At 43.1% G+C, this 21,327-nt stretch overlaps 1 protein-coding gene and 1 pseudogene across 2 annotated transcripts in view; both read right to left on the reverse strand.

Annotated features, from left to right (window-relative positions):
* The window catches only part of dydc2 (DPY30 domain containing 2), a 36,548-nt gene that overhangs the window by 11,370 nt on the left and 3,851 nt on the right, over window positions 1-21,327 (reverse strand). The window contains exons 1-3 of one of the 2 annotated variants that reach the window (XM_043712241.2): window positions 8,889-9,004; window positions 8,131-8,291; window positions 6,737-6,856 (exon numbers count right to left, since the gene is read on the reverse strand). In XM_043712241.2, the coding sequence (XP_043568176.1) occupies window positions 6,737-6,856; window positions 8,131-8,277 (267 nt within the window). In that variant the 5' untranslated portion in view covers window positions 8,278-8,291; window positions 8,889-9,004. Of the gene's footprint in view, window positions 1-6,736; window positions 6,857-8,130; window positions 8,292-8,888; window positions 9,005-21,327 lie in introns of those variants that run through there. The other variant, XM_043712240.2, reaches the window with a different exon arrangement.
* On the reverse strand, window positions 14,239-15,870 carry LOC148146021 (uncharacterized; annotated as a pseudogene).

Raw genomic sequence — 21,327 nt, forward strand, 5'->3', positions numbered from 1 at the left:
TCTTGAAATCACTGATCATCTCTGCACCCGCTGCCAATGTGGACAGCAAGTACCAGATAATTACCAGTCATTCCATTAAAAGCTCTTTCTCTCCTTGCCCAAAATCTTAAATCTACATCCCTTGTAAACAGATTTTCCTGGTTTGCCTTATCCAAACCTGTCATAATGTTATACCCTCTATCAAACCACCACACAATCTCCTTTGCTCCAAGGAGAATAACCTCAGCTCTTCCAACCTAACCCATAGCTAAAATACCGAAGTTCTGAACTATTAATCCCCTAAAAAGTGATTGAAAACCATTTTTAAAAATCCTATTAATAGGAGTGATAGGTTTAACAAAGACAAGCAATATGATAGAACCTAGAAATATCACCTGGAGCTGAAGCCAATATGATTGGGAAGTCTTAGTGGCCATGAACAAACTAGAAGTTAATATAAGATGCCACACACCAAGAACTACAAAGATGGAGAGAACTTGGGATGTTCATGGAGATACCAGATCTGTGGTAACAACTAACAATATTTTTATTCATCAATTGTTCTCTAATCCTATCAGTCTTACCTAACACTCTATCATAATGAATCTGAACTCTCGTTATCACACTTTTGAAAGCCTGCCACTTATCATCGGCGAACAGTCTACTCCAATCAACTTTAGAAAGTCCTTGTCTAATGCCATTAAAATTTGCTTTACTCCAATTCTACAAAATCATATTGGATTCTTAAGGGACTGATGCGTCCCCTCATGGAAGAGTCTAGGACCAGGGGCATAGACTCAGAATAAAAGGGTGTTAATATGATCCGATGTTCTTGATGTCCACTTTACTGTATTTTCCATGTAACCTGCAATTTCTCTACTAATCAAGACTCTATTTATCTCAGCCTTAAATATAGGCAAGGACTCTGACCCTGCAGTTCTCTATGGCAAGTAGTTCTAAAGACTTGCGACTGTCTAAGAGAAGAAGTTCCTCCTCATCTCAGTCTTAAATTGGTGCCCCTTTATTCTGAGACTACGCCGTCTGGTCTTGGACTCTTTCATGAGGGGAACCATCAGCCCCTTAAGAATCCAACACATTTCAATGAGATAACCTCCTAGTCTTTTAAGTTCCAATGAATAGAGTCCCAAACTGTTTAATCTTTGCTTGTAATACAATCAAAAAGTGTGGTGCCGGTCAGGCAGCATCCAAGGAGCAGGAGAGTTGATGTTTCAAGTATAAGCTCTTCATCAGGAATCCCTCCATATTGGAGATTATCCGAGTGAACCTTCTCTGAACTGCCTAAAATGAAATGATATTGTTGCTTGAATAACGGGACCAAAACATCCAGCATTTCTCCAGATGTGGTCTGAACAGTACCCTGTACTGTTGCAGTAAGATTTCCCTATTCTCACACTCCAACTTAAACTAAGGGCCAACATTCCTGTGGCCTTCTTGATTACCTGCTACACATGCTTTGTGTTTCATGCACAGGTACTCACATGTCCCTTTTGTATTGCAGCTTTCTGCAATTTTTCTCCATTTAAATATATACTGTTCTTTTGTTCTTCCTTTCATTATACTCCATTTCCCAATTTTTTTAAAAAAAAGCCTTTATTCCCACTTGCTGTTTCCAACCCATCAGTCAATCCTCTATCCACACTAATATATCACCACTAACTCCATGGGTTCTTATGACTTAACCTTTTGTGAGGTATCTTGTCAAATACCCTTTGGAAATCCAAATACAACACATCTACTGTTCTCCCTTTATCCTTGCTGGCTGAAACTTCCTCAAAGCACTCTAATAAATTAATCAAACACACTTTCTCTTCCATGAAGGCATGATGACTCGGTTTGATTAGATTATGATTTTCCAAATGTGTTGCTACTACTTAGAATCACAGAGTCATAGAGACGTACAGCATGGAAACAGATAGAACATAGAACATAGAAGAATACAGCGCAGTACAGGCCCTTTGGCCCTCGATGTTGCGCCGATCCAAGCCCACCTAACCTATACTAACCCACTATCCTCCATATACCTATCCAATGCCCGCTTAAATGCCCATAAAGAGGGAGAGTCCACCACTGCTACTGGCAGGGCATTCCATGAACTTACGACTCGCTGAGTGAAGAACCTACCCCTAACTTCAGTCCTATATCTACCCCCCCTTAATTTAAAGCTATGCCCTCTTGTAATACCCGACTCCATACGCGGGAAAAGGTTCACACTGTCAACCCTATCTAACCCCCTAATCATCTTGTACACCTCAATCAAGTCACCCCTAAACCGTCTTTTCTCTAATGAAAACAGCCCCAAGTGTCTCAGTCTTTCCTCATACGATCTTCCTTCCATACCAGGCAACATCCTGGTAAATCTCCTCTGCACCCGTTCCAGTGCCTCCACGTCCTTCCTATAGTATGGCGACCAAAACTGCACACAATATTCCAGATGCGGCCGCACCAGAGTCTTATACAACTGCATCATGACCTCAGGACTCCGGAACTCAATTCCTCTACCAATAAAAGCCAGTACGCCATATGCCTTCCTCACCGCACTATTTACCTGGGTGGCAACTTTCAGAGATCTGTGTACATGGACACCAAGATCCCTCTGCTCATCCACACTACCAAGTATCCGACAATTAGCCCAGTACCCCATCTTTTTGTTATTCTTCCCATAGTCCTATAGTCCAACCTGTCCATGCTGACCAGATATCCTAAATTAATCTAGTCCCATTTGCTAGCACTTGGCCCAAATCCCTCTAAACCCTTCCTATTGAGAAACCCACCCAGATGCCTTTTAAATGCTGTAATTATAATCCTCCACCACTTCCTCTGGCAGCTCATTTATACACGCATCATCCTCTGCATGAAAAAGTTGCCATTAGGTCCTTTTTAGATCTTTTTCCTCTCACTCTAAACCTATGCCCTCTAGTTCTGGACTCCCCCACTCCAGAGAAAAGACCCGGAGTCGTTAAGGTGAAGGGTACTTCAATTATCCCATTTGCACTGAAGAAAATGGGGGAGGAATTAAGTAACATCACCATCTTTAGCAAAGTTGCATTAGACAAATTAATGGGAGTAAAGGCAGCTAAGTCCCTGGCCATGATGGCTTGCATTCTATGATCTTAAAAGAAGTAGCTACACATATAATGGTTGCATTGGTTGTAATTTTCCAAAATTCTTTGGATTCTGGAGAAGTCCCAGAGCATTGGAAGACTGGCAATTCACATAGGGAGGCAAAAAGTAGATAACTATAGGCCAATTAGCCTAAAATCTATTGTTGGAAAATTATTAGAATTAATTATTAAAGAAGGATGTTGCCAGAGTTAGAAGGATTGAGCTAGAGGGAGAGGCTGAATAGGCTTTCCTTCGAGCATCGGAGGCTGAGGGGTAACCTTACAGAGGTTTATAAAATTATGAGGGGCATGGATACGGGGTAAATAAACAAGGTATTTGTTTATAAACAAGGTATGAAATGAGCTGCCAGAGGAAGTGGTGGAGGCTGGTACAATTACAACATTTAAAAGACAGATGCAAAATATCTGTTTATACAAACTCCTCTGCCTTGTTCCCTGTAATTATTTCACTGATTCATTTTTAAGGGCCTATGTTAACTTTGACTCTGACTTCCTTTTCATATATTTAAGGAAGCAATTATTGTCAACTTTTATATTCCTTGCTAATTTGTTCTCATAGTTTCTTTTCACTCTCTTTATTATCCTTCTAAACTTCCTTTGCTGGATGCTGAATTTATCACAGTCTTCAGAGCTATCACTGACTCTTGCCTCCTTATAAGCTTTTTCTTTCAACTTTAACTTTCTTGGTTAGTGATGGTTGGTTTATCCAAAAGCGCAATGTCAGTTTTCACACATAGTCTGATGACACCCAGCTTTACCTCACCATCCTCTCTCTCAATTCCTCCATTGTCTCTGAATTATCAAATCACTAATTTGAAATCTGATGCTGAATAAGAAGATATTTTTGTCATCTGATAATTTGTAAGACTGAAACCGTTGTTTCTGCTGCAACTCTATTCCCTAGCTACTGACTCCAATACTCTAGCAGTTTGAGACTAATCAGGTCTTGCAACCTTAATGTCACATTCATTTTGGAGTGACCTTGTGTCCTTCTATTGGTGCAATCACTAAAACTGCCTGTTTTCACCTCCATAACATAATCCAATTTCACCTCAGTCTGAGCTAATCTGTTTTTTAAATCCATATGCCTTAGTTACCTCTTGACTTGACAATGCAAAACCGCCTTCGTTGGTGTCCCACATTCTACCATCTGGAAACTTGTGGTCACCCAAAGCTCTGTTGCCCATGTCTTAAATTGTATTAAGTCCTATTCCCCTATCATCCCTGTACTTTCTGACTCCATTGATTTCTTGTTCACTACTGTTCTGATTTTAAACTTTACATCCCTGTTTTCAAATTGCTTCATTACTTCAAAGAAGAAAGAAGAGTACAGCACAGGAATAGGCCTTTCAGCCCACCAACCTGTATAATCTAAACATCTTTTGTCTCCACATAGTCTGTTTACTTCTATTCCCTGCCAATTCACATATCTATCAAGATGCCCCTTAAATGTTGCTATTATGTTTGCTTCTACTACCTCCTCTGGCAGCACATTCCTGGCATTTATCACCCTCTGTGTAAAAAAAACCTGCCTCTCACATCTCATTTAAACCTTTCCCCTTTTCCTTAAATTTATGTCCCCTTGCAATTGACATTTCTACCCTGGGAAAAAGACTCTGACTATTCATTCTATTATAACTTTGCAAACTGCTATCAGGTCGCCCCACGGTCTTTGACATTTAAGTGAAAACAAACCCTAAGTTTCTCCAATCTCTCCTCATAGCTAATACCGTTCAGACCAGGCAACATCCTGGTACACGTTTTCTGTATCTCTCCAAAGCGTGCAAATCCTTCTGGTCGTGTGGTGACCAGAACTGTACATAATATTCCAAAGGTGGCCTAACTAAAGTTCTATATAGCTAGAACATGACTTGTCAATTATTATACTCTATGCCCCAATCGACAATGGCGATATTCCTTCTTGTGTTGCCAATTTCAGGGAACTGTGGATCTATATGCCTAGATCCCTCTATATATTAATGCTACTAAGGGTTCTGCATTTATTGTATACTTCCCTCCTGCTTTAAACCTTCCAAAATGCATCACCTCACATTTGTCCAGATTAAACTTCTCCACCCAAGTCCCCACCTCATCTTGCCTTGTTCTATAACCTCCTTCAATTTGACAAGCCTTTGGGTTATCTGTGCTCATTTAAATCTGGTCTCTTGTGCACCCTGATTTCAACTGTAGCATTATTGTTAGCCATGACTTGAGCTGCTTGGGCCTCCAAGCACTTGGATACCCACCCTACATCTTTCCACCATGAGACATTTTATTAAAGGTGCTGCATAAGCATCCTGTTGTTTGAGGACAGCTTGGTTCAATTGGGCCTGTATTCACTAGAGTTTAGAAGGATGAGTGGAGTTCTGATTGAAACAAATAAAATTTTAACAGGGCTGGACAGACTAGATGGAGGGTGGATGGTTTCCCCTGTTTGATGAGTCTATAATCAAGAGACTCAGTCTTTGGATATGGTGTAAACCATTTTGGATTAAAATGACAAAACATTTCTTCACTGTCACTGTCACTGTCACATATAGTCACTGAATATATGGGGAGAATGCAGGACTATAGCTCGAGATAGAGGATCAGCCACAACCATATTGAATGCAGTTGAGGCTCAAAAAAAAGGCTCATGGGCCTTACTCCTGCTTCTAGTTTGTATGTCAATGTTTCTATCAATTGATGGTTAATAGTCCAAAGGAAAGAAATGAAATCAAAACCAAAATTAAATGTTTCCTTTAGGTCTTGTAGGGGCTGAATTATTTCAATGCCAATATACATGTAGCTGTCTAATTTGAAGCTGCATTACAGTCATTATCATCTTTAGTTCTCTGCCTAAAGTCAGATCCAACTCATAGTGCCTTGAATTCTACCACTGGCAGGGCAAGGAGGCAAGTCTTAAATCCACCCAGAACATGGATCCAACCCCATTCTGTTGTTACAAGTCTGATCCTTAGACAGTAGTTCAGCTAACTAAGCCAACCAGACTAATAAAGTGCCAGAATTGCTGGGGCAATGAGCACTTTTATATGCATGTTGCAGTTTTGAGCTAATGATGATGGAGGCTCCAGTTTCTTTCCATGAATCTGTCCTGCTCTTACTGCCTGTGAATGGATTTACAAGTTTGAAAGCACCTTCCTTGGCCTTCACATTCTGGGGTGGGACTTGAACCCGGAGCTTCTGGCTTGGTGGCGGGGATACTAACTCTGCCAAGATCTACTAATGCTATGGTGACGTTGTGCCAATTTCTTCAGCAGTGAGGTTTACATGCTGCAGTGATGCAACTCTCTTGATCCCCTCGAATAAACTGAAGAAACCACAATAGGAAAGCCTCTGGTTCTACATTTCAAATCTTTGTACAGCTACTATCTGGGATTAAAATGGAAAACCCTATTCAACTTATTCCTGATGAAGAGCTAATGCTCGAAACGTCAATTCTCCTGCTCCCCTGATGCTGCCTGAACAGCTGTGGTTTTCTAGCACCACACTCTTCAACCCTATTCAAGTATCCAACCATAGCAACCACTTTTTTTAAAAAGTGCAAAGCAATAGAGAGGACCTGTGAAAATATTAGTATACAAGCCACTAGTGTAGTGAAATGGATCACTTACCAACTTCTCTTCATATGCCTTCTGAATCTCAAGCAGTTCAGCTTCTAACTGTTCTTGCATAGCTTTCTCCTTCCATGCTGCTTGTGTCTCAGTGTTCAGCTGCTCAATCTCCAATTGACTCTTAAAATAATTAGAAAATATTTAAACAACAATACTTGATTTACAATCATGTGTACATCAAACATTTTGAATCAAACTATTTCTAAAATTTATATGGACACATAGACCAATCCTTTGGCACTAAAGTAATTAAATATAGATCAATAAGTTCTCAATTCTGATATTTAACAGAATGATGCTCTGTCCCTCTCAGTCACTACTGCTGAATTGTGCTCTTTCTGTCTCAGAATCATACTCTCTGTTTCTCCCTTTTTGAGTTGTGTCCACTTTATCTGTCTCTGAATTGTGTTCTCCGCTCTGCATCCCATGCTGTCTCTATTTTGCTTTCAATCTCGACCTCAAGCTCTCGTTCTCTGCATGTTGTGCTGCCCCTCTCTATGTCTTATGTTTACTCTCTCTGTGCCTTGTGCATGTGCTGTCTCTGTGACTCACGTGTTGTCTGTCTATGTCACGTGCACAATCACTCTCTGCTTTTTCCTCTCATTCTGCGCCTCATGCAAACTACTGTGTTTTCTCTCTCAATCTCTCCCTCTGTGCCTTTTGCCTTGCACTCTCTCTCTGGGCCTCATGCTCACACTCATTTTATGCCTTGCGCTTGCACTCTCTTTGTGCCTTATATGCACTCTCTTTCTGTCTCATGCGCACTCTGCCTTGTGCACTGTCTCTCTGTGCCTCACACGTGCTGACTGTTCTTTCTATGCCTGTTGCATTGTCTGTGCCTCACGTATTCTGTCTCTCTGTGCCTCGCATTCTGTCTTTTTGTGTCTTGTGCTCTTTTCCTCACATTCCTTTCCATACCATCTCAAATTCTCAGAGCATTTCTATGTGTTTCATGTGCAGTCTCTGTCTCACATTCTGACTCTGTCTCATGTTCCCAATTTGTCTCACATTCTGTGTTTCACGTTCTCTGTCTATGTGTCTCTTCTTGTGTTTTCTCTGTGTGATCAGAAAGGCAAAGCATAGAGACTGACACTGGAGTGATCACAGAGACTAAAGGCCAGAGATTGTTGCTGGAGGAATCTGAGTGAATAACTGGAGAGAGCAGAGTTGTCCAATCAAAGGTGTGGAATTACAGGAAGGGCCAGAAACTCATTAAAATGAATCATGAGCTACATGTGCTTGTCCTACATCAGCAGTATTGCTGGTTCCAGACAGCTGCTATTTTCTTCAAGGGACTTAGCTCCTTATGAGGAGATGGTCAAAACTAAGGTGAGTAAAGGGATGAATCAGTTCAGCTTGGAGTGCTAGGTGATGATGAAAATCAGCAAGTTCACCTTTTGCTCTAAGTCGAGGTTGTCTCTGTATTTGTACAGCCAGTATGCCAGGTATTCAATAGGATCAATCGGTCGATGTTGTGCCACTTCTGCCAGACCCTCAGTCAGACAGTCACCCAAAACAGTCCTCAGGTAGTTTGAATCCATCTTCTGCTGAGAGACTTTCAGATATGGATATTAGAGAATGCAAAAAGATTACCCTTTTCACAGAATTTTAAACTCAAACACAGCAAACTCAAGCAGACTCAAACCAAGGTCAAACAACATACACTAAACATACCTACACTCTCACACTATTGATCAGAACAGTCAATATGGACTCAAATTATCAACTGTTTCTCATTCCACAGATGCGCAGTTTCTTCAACATTCTCTGCATTTGTTTCAGGTTTTCAGCATCTGCAGTATTTTGCCTTCATTTGCCCAGAACATATACTATTCACTCTCAATCTGATGTGAAACTATCAATGTTATGGACCAGATCAAACCCCCTTCAAATATATCAAGGAGATAGCTTATTTATTTAAAGGCAAGTGTAATGTGCTGTGTTCCAGATGTAATTTGATTGGTTACATTGCTTGGCTTTAAGCAAAACACACTTTATTCTTACCCTACAGTGAAATTATATAACTTTAACTCTACTGGAAAACTTAACAGAATAATTGATTATGTAACTACGAAACAGCAACTGTTCCAATATTGTAATGTCATAAACACACCCTAGGCAAAAGCAAATTCAGTAAAATAGATTGACTCACATGCAATTTGTTGTGGAGAAAATATAGAGAATCACCAGGAGACGCAGAGAGATCTTCAAGAAGTAGGTCTTTTATTTGCAAACAAAAAACCGTGACACTGAGAAAGTAGATTCTCGAATGCCCATGAACCCCAGGGTCCATGGAATTTTATATCTTTTTTTATCATGTTTCTGTTAGCTTATCAGCATGACCAACTATATTACCAAAGTACCTAACTCTAGCTACACAATAAACCAGTAATGGTAGTTCCCATTATCTCTTTAGTTGTACATTCTACTTAATGTTATTCTAATGTCAGGGTTAGGTATTTATTGCTAACTCTGCTACAGTGATCTTCAATTCCAGACTAACCCGTCATGATAGATATTTAGCTATTCCATCTATTACAATAGCCTCCTGTCTCAAGCTGACTCTACTAGATATTTTAATGTCATGTCCCAAATATTTATGGTCCCAATCCTGTCATAATAACACTTAACAGAGAAACTTGCTTTATTACTTGTGTTATCTCATCTTGCCATAGTGACCTTTCAGCCTCTGCTAATTGGTGTAAGAGTATTCCACTATTCTTATCTCATCCTGCCTTCCACAGACCATAGATTGCCAGTGGTCTTCATGCTTTAACCCTTTCCATGCTTTCATGTTCTTTATTTTCCATAAATTCTGACAGTAGAAAGAACTCAAGCTGTTACTGTGGCCGAGAGAGAGAGAGAGAGAGAGATGTAACAGCTTCCACAGTTTCAAACTCCAACAACTACTGAAAGATAAATAAAACCTTAGTTCTGGGGAACCTGACTCCACCCATTTATGCTGCTTGTGTTGTTCCAACTTGAAAAACATCCTGAGGCCTTTAAGCTGTTTATTGGCTTCAAAAAGTCAGCTCATCTTCTCTGTCTTAAAACCTCTCTTTGAAAAAAAAAGGACAAAAAGCACCCCTTAAAGCCATAGTATCATCACATCAATATCTTTAATGGTTCCATACATTTTGTATAAACTAGTCTCGGTGTTTAAACTACACTCCCTGTAATGATTATTCTGTCTGAATTGGTCACTCTTTCTCTGTAATGTGTTAGTCTTTGTCTGTAATAGTCACATTTCTGCTAGTCTCTCTCTTGGATTATCTCCATGTCTATGCTTTGATTACACTCTCTTTTGGTCACTTTCTCCCTCTTTCTGCACTGGACTCTCTCTCTCTCTCTCTCTGGAATGGTAACATTCTGTCTGCGTACTGGACACTCTCTTTCTCTCTGTCCATAATAGTCACTCTCTCTCTGTAATGGTTCTAGATGTAGGTTTGCTCACTGAGCTAGAAGGTTTGTTTGCAGACATTTAATCATTATACTAAGGTTTGTTTGCAGACATTTCATCATTATACTAAGGTTTGTTTGCAGACATTCCCCCATCGTTTTCAGACATTTTGTCATCATACTCTGTAACATCATCAGTAAGCCTGCGGATGCAACACTGGTGGTATGGCCCACATTTTATTTATGTGTTTAGGTTTCCTTGGTTCTGTGATGTCATTTCCTGTAGTTATGTCATTTCCTGTACAGTACAGGAAGTGGCATCACCAACGCAAGGAAACCTAAATACATAAATAAAAAGCAGTGCTGCATCCATCTGCTCACTGATGATGTTACAGAGTATGGTGACAAAATTCTGAAAACGATCTTTCCAGCTCAGCAAGCAAACCTACATCCAGAACCTCAAACTGAGCTACAAATCTTCTCAAAACGTGCTCTGTAGTGGTCTCTCTCTCTCTATTTTGGTTCCTTTCTCAGTATTGGACATTCCTCTGTCTGTCTCTGTTTCTCTATTGGGCATTCCCCCATCTCAGTATGGGACACACTCTCTATTTGTTACTCACTATCTCTATATTGGACATTCCATCCCCCCTCCTCTGTATTTGAAGCTTCCTCTCTAGATATTGGACAATCTCGCCTCCTCTTCATATTGCTCAGTCTTCCCCTCTATAGTAGATACTTCCTGTGTTGGTCACTCATTCTCTGTATTGGCCAGTTACTCACTCTGTCTAAACTAAAATAAAGAATTGCAGATGCTGAAGATCTGAAACAAAAACTAAAAATTGCTAGAAAAACTCAGCAGTTCTGATAGTATCTGTGGAGAGAAAACTGAGTTAATGTTTTTCGTACATTGACCCACTTGCTGTCAAATGGTCACTGTATTTGCATTGGTCACTCACTGCATTGGTCACACTCTCTCTGTATAGGTCACTCTTTCTCTTAGTGGTTAGCATAGCTGTCTCATAGCACCAGGGATCCAGGTTTGATTCCAGCTTCAGGTGGCTGTCTGTATGGAGTTTGCACATTCTCCCTGTCTCTGTGTGGGTTTCCTCTGGGTGCTCCAGTTTCTTCCCACAGTCCAATGGCATGCAGGTTGGGTAGATTGACTATGCTAAATTGCCATAGTGTCCAGGGATGTGCAGGCTGAATGGATTAGTCATGGGAAATGCAAGGTAATAGGGATGGGGTGGCTCTGGATGAGATGCTCTTCCGTGGTTCAGTGTGGACTCTATGCGCCCAATGCTTCCACCCTGTAAGGATTCAATGATTCTACGAATTCATTCTGTGTGTATTGGAGATTCCCTCACTATATTGGTTTCTCTGTATTGTACACTCCCTCTGTATTGATCCCTCTCTCTCACTCGCACTCTCTGTAATGGTCCTATGTTCCATATTGGTTGCTCTTTCTCTCTAATGGTCACCCTCTGTGTGTGTATTAGTCCTTCCCTCTCTAATGATGACTCGCTGTCACTCTCTCTTTATTAGTCACACATACTGTATTAGTTACTCACCCTGAAATGGTCACTCTCTCTGTAATGGTTCATTTTCTCTCTGTCTCCCTGTATTGATCATTCTCACTCACTCACATTTTCTCTCTCTATCTCTGTATTGCACACTCCCTCTCTTTCTATATTGGCCTTGGTCTCTCTCTTTCTCTCAGTGTAAATTATCACATTTTCTGTATTGGTCATTAATTGTGTCTGTAATGGCTACTCTCTCTCCCTCGCTCTGTAATGGTAATTCACCCTCTGTAGTGCTCATTCTCCCTCTACCATGGTCATTCACTGACTCTATTAGACTCTCTCTTTTTCTCTGTATTGGTGACTCACTCTGTAATGGTCTCTGAAACCAAAAGAGAAAATGCTGGACAATCTCAGCAGGTCTGGCAGCATCTGTAAGGAGAGAAAAGAGCTGACGTTTTGAGTCTAACTGACTCTTTGTCAATGCTGCTTTGACAAAGGGTCAATTAGACTTGAAATGTCAGCTCTTTTATCTCCTTACAGATGCTGCCAGACCTGCTGAGATGGTCCAGCATTTTCTCTTTTGGTTTCACATTCCAGCATCCGCAGTAATTTGCTTTTATCCACTGTAATGGTCTCTCTCTCTTTCTCTCTCTTTCTGTAATGCTCACTCTCCCTCTCTCTTATGATCTCTCATTCTCCCAAAGGCCCACACTCTCTGTGTGCTGGTCATTCACTCTCACTCTCTCTATAATGGTCACTGTCTCTCTCTCTCTGTATTGGCTATTCACTTTGTAATGGTCATTCACAATGTCTCTGCATTTGCCACTCACTGTCTGCACTAATCACTCATCCTCCGTTCAACCATTGCATTGGTCACTCTCTATCTCTATTGATGTGGAGGTGCCGGTGGACATGGGTGGACCAAGGTAAAAAAAAAAATCACACAATAGCAGGTTACAGTCCAGTAGGTTTACTTGGAAGGATGAGCTTTTGGAGTGCTGCTCCTTCATCAGGCAGCTGTGGAGCGGGATCATAAGACACAGAATTTATAGCAAAAGATCATAGTGTCATGCAACTGAAACACAGTATTGACCAAACCTAGATTGCTGTTAAGTCTTTCATCTTTTAGAATGGGTTGCAGGTTTCGTTTCAATAATATGTAAATCCCAGAACTTCTTTTAAGTCACATTCTCAAGATAACATGGTTTTATAAAAAAAAGGTGACATTTCAGCTCAGACATTGTATTAAAGGTGTAAGGTTAGAGTCTGTCTGAATTCCAATTCTTGAATCAGACTGCTTCTATTTTCAAAGTAGGAATTTATAAAATGTTTGACTGCCTGCAGATTGTGTGCTTTTTCAGCAAAATAGAATGTATTTGCAATGTAATTCTGCAAATGCAAATTTACCCCATAGAATTATATGTGTGGGTATGATATATAGAGTTATATATGAATGTGAGAGAGTGAGAGAGTGTGAATCTGAGTGAGCATGAGTGTGTGTGTGTTTGCATGCTTGGTAGAGTGTGTGTGTGTGAGTGTGATGGAGTATAAACCTGTGAGAGGGTGTGAGTGTGGGGGTTGTGTGTGTGTGTATGTATGAGAGAGAGCATGTGCATAAGAGAGGGTCTACGTGAGTGTGTGAGTATGTAAGAGTGCATGTGTCTGTGTGCTTGTGTGTGTATGTGAGAGTGGAAAGTATAGTGGAGTCACCTGCAGTGTGACATGAACCCAAGGTCCCGGTTGAGGCTATTGGTACCAAACTTGGCTATCAGCCTCTGCCTGGCTACTCTGTATTGTTGCATATCCCGAAGTCTGCCTTGGAGGATGGTCATACGAAAATCCCGAGGCCAAAGTTCTCTGACTGCTGAAGTTCTCAGACAAGTGCTCAATTTCTGCCCTCCCACCAAAATGGACCCCATTGGTCTTGAGGCAGACATGGAAGAATTCATCAAACACCATGTACATGACAGTACTCATGCCAACATTGCTATCTCATATGATACAGGCAAGGATGCCCGAGGCATGGTACATTGGCGAGACCAAGCTGATGCTACGACAACGGATGAATGGACACTGCAACAATTAGGGAACACTTCAGCGGTCAGGGACATTTGGCCTCGGATCTTCGGGTGACCATCCTCCAAGGCGGACTTTGGGAATACGCAACAACACAGAGTGGCCAAGCAGAGGCTGACAGCCAAACTCGGTACCAATGAGGATGGCCTCAACCGTGACCTTGGGTTCATGTCACACTACAGGTGACCCCACTGCACTATATATACACACACTCTAACATACTCACACACTCTCTTGCAGACCCTCTCTCATACACACTCATACTCACGCTGTTTTATAAATTCTCAAGGATCGGGTTCGCAGGAGAGTAGTCTGACACAGACCAGGAGAAAAGAACTGAGAGACGAGTTTGCTAGAATATGAGTATTTTATTCCCCGCAGTGTCGCCTCAACCAGGTCTCGTACTTACAATGGGTCTGGTTTATACTCACTCTACATGTTACCGGAACTGGGAGCCGTCAGTTCTCGTAGAGCGGTTGCCAACAACCCACGCTCAGCGGTTAAACGTAACCCGGAGCAGACTCTACCGAACTGGGGACTTTCCCAGCTTATATACTCTTTCGAGATCTAAACATTCATGCGAACAACAGGGCAAGACTAAGCAACACCTTCCATTCCGGTAACATATTCATGCGAACAACAGGGCAAGACTAAGCAACACATTCCATTCCGGTAACATATTCATAATAAGATTCACACATGTATTGGGACATAATTTTAACCCTTTCACCACATTCCACTGATTGGCCCAATACATGTGTTACATCATGCCCATATATATTTTTTCCAACAAGCGTCTACGTACACGCCAAATATACAAGCAAGTCAGGATATTACAGCATGTTACGATCACCAGGACTCCTACCAGGATCGATGAGGGTGGGAATAGGAACTTCCCCGCAGTGGAGGACATACCACTCAACATATCCCACCAATGATGAGCTGACTCTACTTCCACTACATGGGCAGCGTGTACTACCTCCTGTCCATGTATAAAGGTAGACACTGTAACCTTGGTGACATTGGTTTGATGCTTTCGTAATATCTGCTTAAGCTCCTCGGATCGGTCCAATGCTTGCTTAAACCGATCCAGGGAAATGTTCCAAGGATTCATCAGCACTTTCCACTGCACCTTGGTAAAGTGGTGAGCACTGCTATAATTGGTTAACAGATAGGTCTGATTCTGCCATTGCCACTGATAGACATTTGAGAGGCATCCCGAGAACGGTACTGTGGGAAGCGTAGGATGTGGGTTATTGGTAGCCACACAGAGCGTGTGTGGCCCAATCTGTCACATCATGTCCCTTGGAGTTTCAACAGTCCATTCGCACAGGGCCGTTCCCTTAGTCAAGCAAGGGTCCCGATATCTGTCCATCAGTAGGCAAGTTTTTCCCTGATCAGTCTGTTCACAAGCGGACAGATCATAGGTAATATTGGTATCTGGGCTAAACCACTGCCCCCTTGTCTTCAGAAAATAATATCCAGAAGATGTAATCACTGGTAATACATAATATCGACAGACCGTAACAGTGTGGGTTACATTCATGGTAACAAAGTATCCTCTACACATAGTTGCGTTACACCATGTTCTTTCTGGATGGGTTATCATCCACAATTTCTCAGATACATTCCATATTCCCCTCCACGCTTGTACATTGGGGGATGTTACCACACGCAAAAATCGTTCTTTCTGTATTTGTGCGTGCAACATGTTAATATGACAGGCAGTCCAATTTAATTGAGCTGTAATGTTTTCAAACAGTTGTTGAGTAGCGTTCCAAACATTCAGTTCCCATTGTAGGGATTGCATCAATATTTTAGCTGTTTCTTCTTGAGTCATCATCACAGAAGGCATCCATCTCCCGATGGTGTGCAGCCCTTGTGAAGTAGCCTGTCCTGTGTTGGATAATTTAGTACGGGTTACCTCAGAGTCAATAGCATTTGAGATACCCATGACAGTTCCTGCACCTCCCAGTAGAGTGTCATACCATGCACGCCGCCTCCTCTTATGTTGGCATTCTGGGATAGCCGGCAGCCGCACCTGCCAGTGAACATCAGTGTGCAGTACTGCCTGGGCCATCTGCTGACAAGTTGACATAATGGGAGCCAACTGTGTGCGGTGCGCGTCAGAGACGTTAGGGCGCACCACGTGGGCGGCACGGTGGTACAGTGGTTAGCACTGCTGCCTCACAGCGCCAGAGACCCGGGTTCAATTCCCGCCTCAGGCGACTGACTGTGTGGAGTTTGCACGTTCTCCCCGTGTCTGCGTGGGTTTCCTCCGGGTGCTCCGGTTTCCTCCCACAGTCCAAAAATGTGCAGGGTCAGGTGAATTGGCCATACTAAATTACCTGTAGTGTTAGGTAAGGGGTAAATGTAGGGGTATGGGTGGGTTTCGCTTCGGCGGGGCGGTGTGGACTTGTTGGGCCGAAGGGCCTGTTTCCACACTGTAATCTAATCTAAAAAAAAAAGATCAGCCATAACATTCGAGTCCGGTTTTGAATAACTGTTCCATTGCTGATCCAGATGTCCTCATCTCCAGTCGTGATGTTCCATCGTGTCCCGTTTGAGCTTTCACATTCACGAGCAGTTATATTCCAATGACACATATTCACCGTTGCATTCAACATCAATGTACAGTTAGGGGTTATCAAAGTTACATTTCTCCCCTTATAACATCGTACACAAGTATACATTTGACAATCACTCGTGAGATCTAAAATTGTACACCATTGATTTGCCGCGCACTTAAAATCATCTTGCTGTCGTTCCTCACTACTAATTTTCCAACCTACATTTTGTTTCGATAAGGGTACCAACGACTGAGCTGGCACACTCCTCCAGACTGATTCCCCAGGATACATAATGGTGACCAGACTGTCTTTTCCTTGGGCTATGATCTCTGCCGGTTTGGGGGGACCAGTTGTCTGGCGTACCCATACCTTGGCACCCTTAGTGTCAGTAGACCCGAATCCCCCCGTCCCACGCTCAGTAACCTTAACGGGAGCTCCCGTCTCTTCCACCGTTGTAAGGTTACATGGTTTAATAACTAATTGTGCTATTCTGTCTCCCTTCGGTATCACATAAGGTTCAGATGTGATGTTGACCAGGACTACTCCCAATTCTCCTTGGTAGTCCGCGTCAATTACTCCTGCCATTACATCAATCCCCTTTAGTGACAATCCCGATCGTGGGAGGATATGCCCATAGGTTCCAGGGGGACAAATCAATCCTAATCCGGTCTTAATCACCGTAGGTTTTTGTTGGACCAAAGTCTGTGTAGTTAACGCTCGTAAGTCCAGTCCAGCCGAAGCCGGTGTGGCCCTTACGGGAATATTAGCTTCCTTAGCAAATTTCCACATTTTAATAGGCTGTGCCTTTGGGGTATCACACACCCGTATCATCCGATTCAAGGGCGTCACCCCGTTTCCCAATGGGCGGTTATTAATTTGCTTTACTACCCGAATCAATTGTTTCTTCCAACCAGTTAAATTATTACATCCTCCTGCCTTTCGCAGGGAGGATTTTAGAAGCCCGTTCATTCGTTCAATAAGTCCCGCAGCTTGCGGATGGTAGGGCACGTGATAAATCCATTCCAAGTGGTTATCATGACACCACTGCTTTACCACCCTTCCTGTGAAATGGGAGCCATTGTCACTCTGGACCTGTATGGGCAATCCATAAAATTGTTCAATCAAATCTAAACATCGCAAGGTAGCCTGTTGATTGTTATGTCGACAGGGATGGGCTACCAAAACCCCAGACATAGTGTCCACAGCTGTACATATATGGTTACATCCTTGTGAGGAAGGTAATGGACCCACAAAGTCCATTTGCCAGCTCTGTCCCGGTCCCTCTCCTCGGTGTATATGTCCCATCATAGGTTGGGGCACTCCCTGCCGTTGATGCTGACACTGCTCGCATTGATTTACTGCAGTCTTGACATCATCTACCATAAGATCTATTCCCCGATCTCGAGCCCACTGCAAGGTTCCTTGCACTCCCCAGTGTCCGGCCTTAAGGTGTGCCCATCTAGCCAAGTCCACTGAGGTGCCCCTTTGTACACTCATGGCTTGGACAATGCCGTCTACATATCGGTTATGTAGAGCTTCCGCATCATTTCGGGATGCATGAGTGTCTACATGGGTAATATATATATCTACATGTCGAGCCTTCTCCCATGTATCTTCCCATAACTGTTTACCCCATACATCATATCGTTTGCCCATCTTGACGGGTGATTCTTTATACTCAATCACCTCAAACCGCTTTTCCCCTTCCTCAGGGGCCTCCGCCACTTGCTCATGCAGGACTGACACTCCCTTTTGTCCAGTCCGCACTCTTTCTGACACGTACCATTTCCATTTGATAATGCTGCTCTCTTGGGCGGTTTCTATCCTGTGGGTAGTGGGGTCACTGAGTACCCACGGGAGGATAGGAATAGCTGTTCTCATGATCACTTCATGTCCAATAGTTAGAGCTTCAGTTTCCACCAAGCTCCAGTAACATGATAACAATTGTTTCTCAAAGGGGGTGTATCGTTCCCCTGCCGGGGGCAATTTCCGGGACCAAAATCCCAATTCCGCAGGAGGCTGAGCCCGCGGTAATTCATGCATAATTGCCTCCCCCTGTTCATTCCGTATGGGATTCCCTTCCCCATCTAACATTACTTCCCGCTGCACCGGGAGGCGTCTCTGGACTTGTTTTCTCCTAACTACTGGTTTAGCCTGGAGTACGGGTGGGTCATCTTCATACTGATCATCTGAATCTCCCCAAATATTTCCGTCCCAATGGTCGATATCCCATCGATCCCCATTATTTAACTGGGCTACAAACGCCCGTACTTGTACTGGGTCCGGGGTTCGAGGGACCTTCCTTTTCTCTTTCCGTTTCTTAGCAGACAGATACATAATAGTTCGTCCTGCTAGTTCAGTTAATGCTGTCAATTCAGCCTTTAACTTCATAATTTCCAGCCTCAACATAGAGGCATCTCCCGAACTGAGTCCCTGCTCATGTTTCAGGAGGGCTAATTCTGCTTCAGCTTTTTGGCGCTTGTCTGACTGTTGTCTACAAGCCGCCGCACATGCCCACATCCTCCGCTGTACCCCAGGCAAGGGGTTCTTCGGCAGGACTGAGATCTTCTCAAGGGTGGACAGCAGCGACACTGGGGTTCCTACGCCCTCGGCTTCCCAGTTTTCCGGTCGCCCCCCCACCATTTGCCCACATCCTCCGCTGTACCCCAGGCAAGGGGTTCTTCGGCAGGACTGGGATCCTCTCAAGGGTAGACAGCAGCGACACTGGGGTTCCTACGCCCTCGGCTTCCCAGTTTTCCGGTCGCCCCCCACCATTTGCCCACATCCTCCGCTGTACCCCAGGCAAGGGGTTCTTCGGCAGGACTGGGATCCTCTCAAGGGTAGACAGCAGCGACACTGGGGTTCCTACGCCCTCGGCTTCCCAGTTTTCCGGTCGCCCCCCCACCATTTGCCCACATCCTCCGCTGTACCCCAGGCAAGGGGTTCTTCGGCAGGACTGGGATCCTCTCAAGGGTAGACAGCAGCGACACTGGGGTTCCTACGCCCTCGGCTTCCCAGTTTTCCGGTCGCCCCCCACCATTCCTCAAACAAACTGCCACGTCATGCCACGGTCCCTGCCATCCCGGGACGGTTGGGACCTCCACAGTTTGTTCTTCTGGTTTCTTAGTCCTTTTCCCAAACATTGTTCTGTATCAAAATCTCTCCCCAATTGCGATTGATCCTGCTGACTACGCCAAAATGTTTTATAAATTCTCAAGGATCGGGTTCGCAGGAGAGTAGTCTGACACAGACCAGGAGAAAAGAACTGAGAGACGAGTTTGCTAGAATATAAGTATTTTATTCCCCGCAGTGTCGCCTCAACCAGGTCTCGTACTTACAACGGGTCTGGTTTATACTCACTCTACATGTTACCGGAACTGGGAGCCGTCAGTTCTCGTAGAGCGGTTGCCAACAACCCACGCTCGGCGGTTAAACGTAACCCGGAGCAGACTCTACCGAACTGGGGACTTTCCCAGCTTATATACTCTTTCGAGATCTAAACATTCATGCGAACAACAGGGCAAGACTAAGCAACACCTTCCATTCCGGTAACATATTCATAATAAGATTCACACATGTATTGGGACATAATTTTAACCCTTTCACCACACACGCACACAACCCTCTCACAGGCTTATACTCCATCACACTCACACGCACACAGTCTCTCTCTCTCGCTCTCTCTCCCATGCACACACCCACACATTTAAGTCTATGGGGTAAATCTGCATTTGCAGAATTGTATTTGCAAATACATTCTATTTTGCTCAAAAAGCACACAATCTGCAGGCAGTCAATCCATGTAACATTTCATAAATTCCTACTTTGGAAACAGAACCAGTTTGACTCAAGATTGGGATACAGACTCTAACCTTACACCTTTAATGCATTGTCTGAGCTGAGATGTCACCTTTTTTCATAAAACCTTAATTTATCTCAAGAAGGTGACTTAAAAGAAGTTCTGTTTATATATTAATGAACTGAAACCTGCAACCCATTCTAAAAGATGGAGGACTTACCAGCAATCTAGGTTTGTTCAATATATTGTTTCAGTTGCATGAAACTGTATTCTTTTGCTATAAATTCTGTGTCTTATGATCCTGCTGCATAGCTACCTGATGAAGGAGCAGCACTCTGAAAGCTCATCCTTCCAAATAAACCTGTTGGACTATAACCTGTTGTTGTGTGATTTTTAACTTTATCTGTATTGGTCACTCTTTCTGTAATGGTAACTCTTTATCTATGGTTCTCTCTGTATTGATCACTCATTCTCTCTATTTTGTATTTAGCATACATTCTGTCCCTGTAATGGTGACTTACTCTCACTCCCTCTCTGCAGTGATCTCTCTCTCTCTTTCCCTCACACTTTTTAATGATCACTCACTCTCTGCATTGTTCACTCACTTGCCCTGTAATAGAAGATAGAACAGTAAAACACAGTACAGGTCCTTCAGCCTACGATGTTCTGCCAAGCATTTATCTCTAATCTAAGATCAACCTAACTTACACACCCCTCAATTTACTGCCATCCATGTGCTTGTCCAGCAGTCACTTAAATGTCCCTAATGTCTCTGACTCTACTACCACAGCTGGCAGTGCATTTCACCCACCACTCTCTGCATACAGAACCTACCTCTGACATCCCACCTATACCTTCCTGCAATCATCTTAAAATTAGGACCCCTCGTGACAGCCATTTCTGCCCTGGGGAAAAGTCTCTGGCTATCTACTCTATCTATGCCTCTCATTACCTTGCACACCTCTATCAAGTCACTTCTCCTCCTTCTTCTCTCCATTGTGAAAGTTCTTAGCTCAATCAACCTCTCTTCATAAGACGTGCCCTCCAATCCAGACAGCATCCTGGTAAATCTCCTCTGCATCCTCTCTAAAGCATCTATGTCCTTCGTATAATGAGGCAACCAGAAGTGGACACAATGTACCAACTGTGGTATAATCAGGGTTTTACAGAACTTTTTAGATTAGATTAGATTACTTTACAGTGTGGAAACAGGCCCTTCGGCCCAAC

The sequence above is a fragment of the Chiloscyllium plagiosum genome, unplaced genomic scaffold (genome assembly GCF_037043375.1).
Source record: "Chiloscyllium plagiosum isolate Xiang-an unplaced genomic scaffold, Cpla_swu_hap1 HiC_scaffold_22, whole genome shotgun sequence".
Taxonomy (NCBI): domain Eukaryota; kingdom Metazoa; phylum Chordata; class Chondrichthyes; order Orectolobiformes; family Hemiscylliidae; genus Chiloscyllium; species Chiloscyllium plagiosum.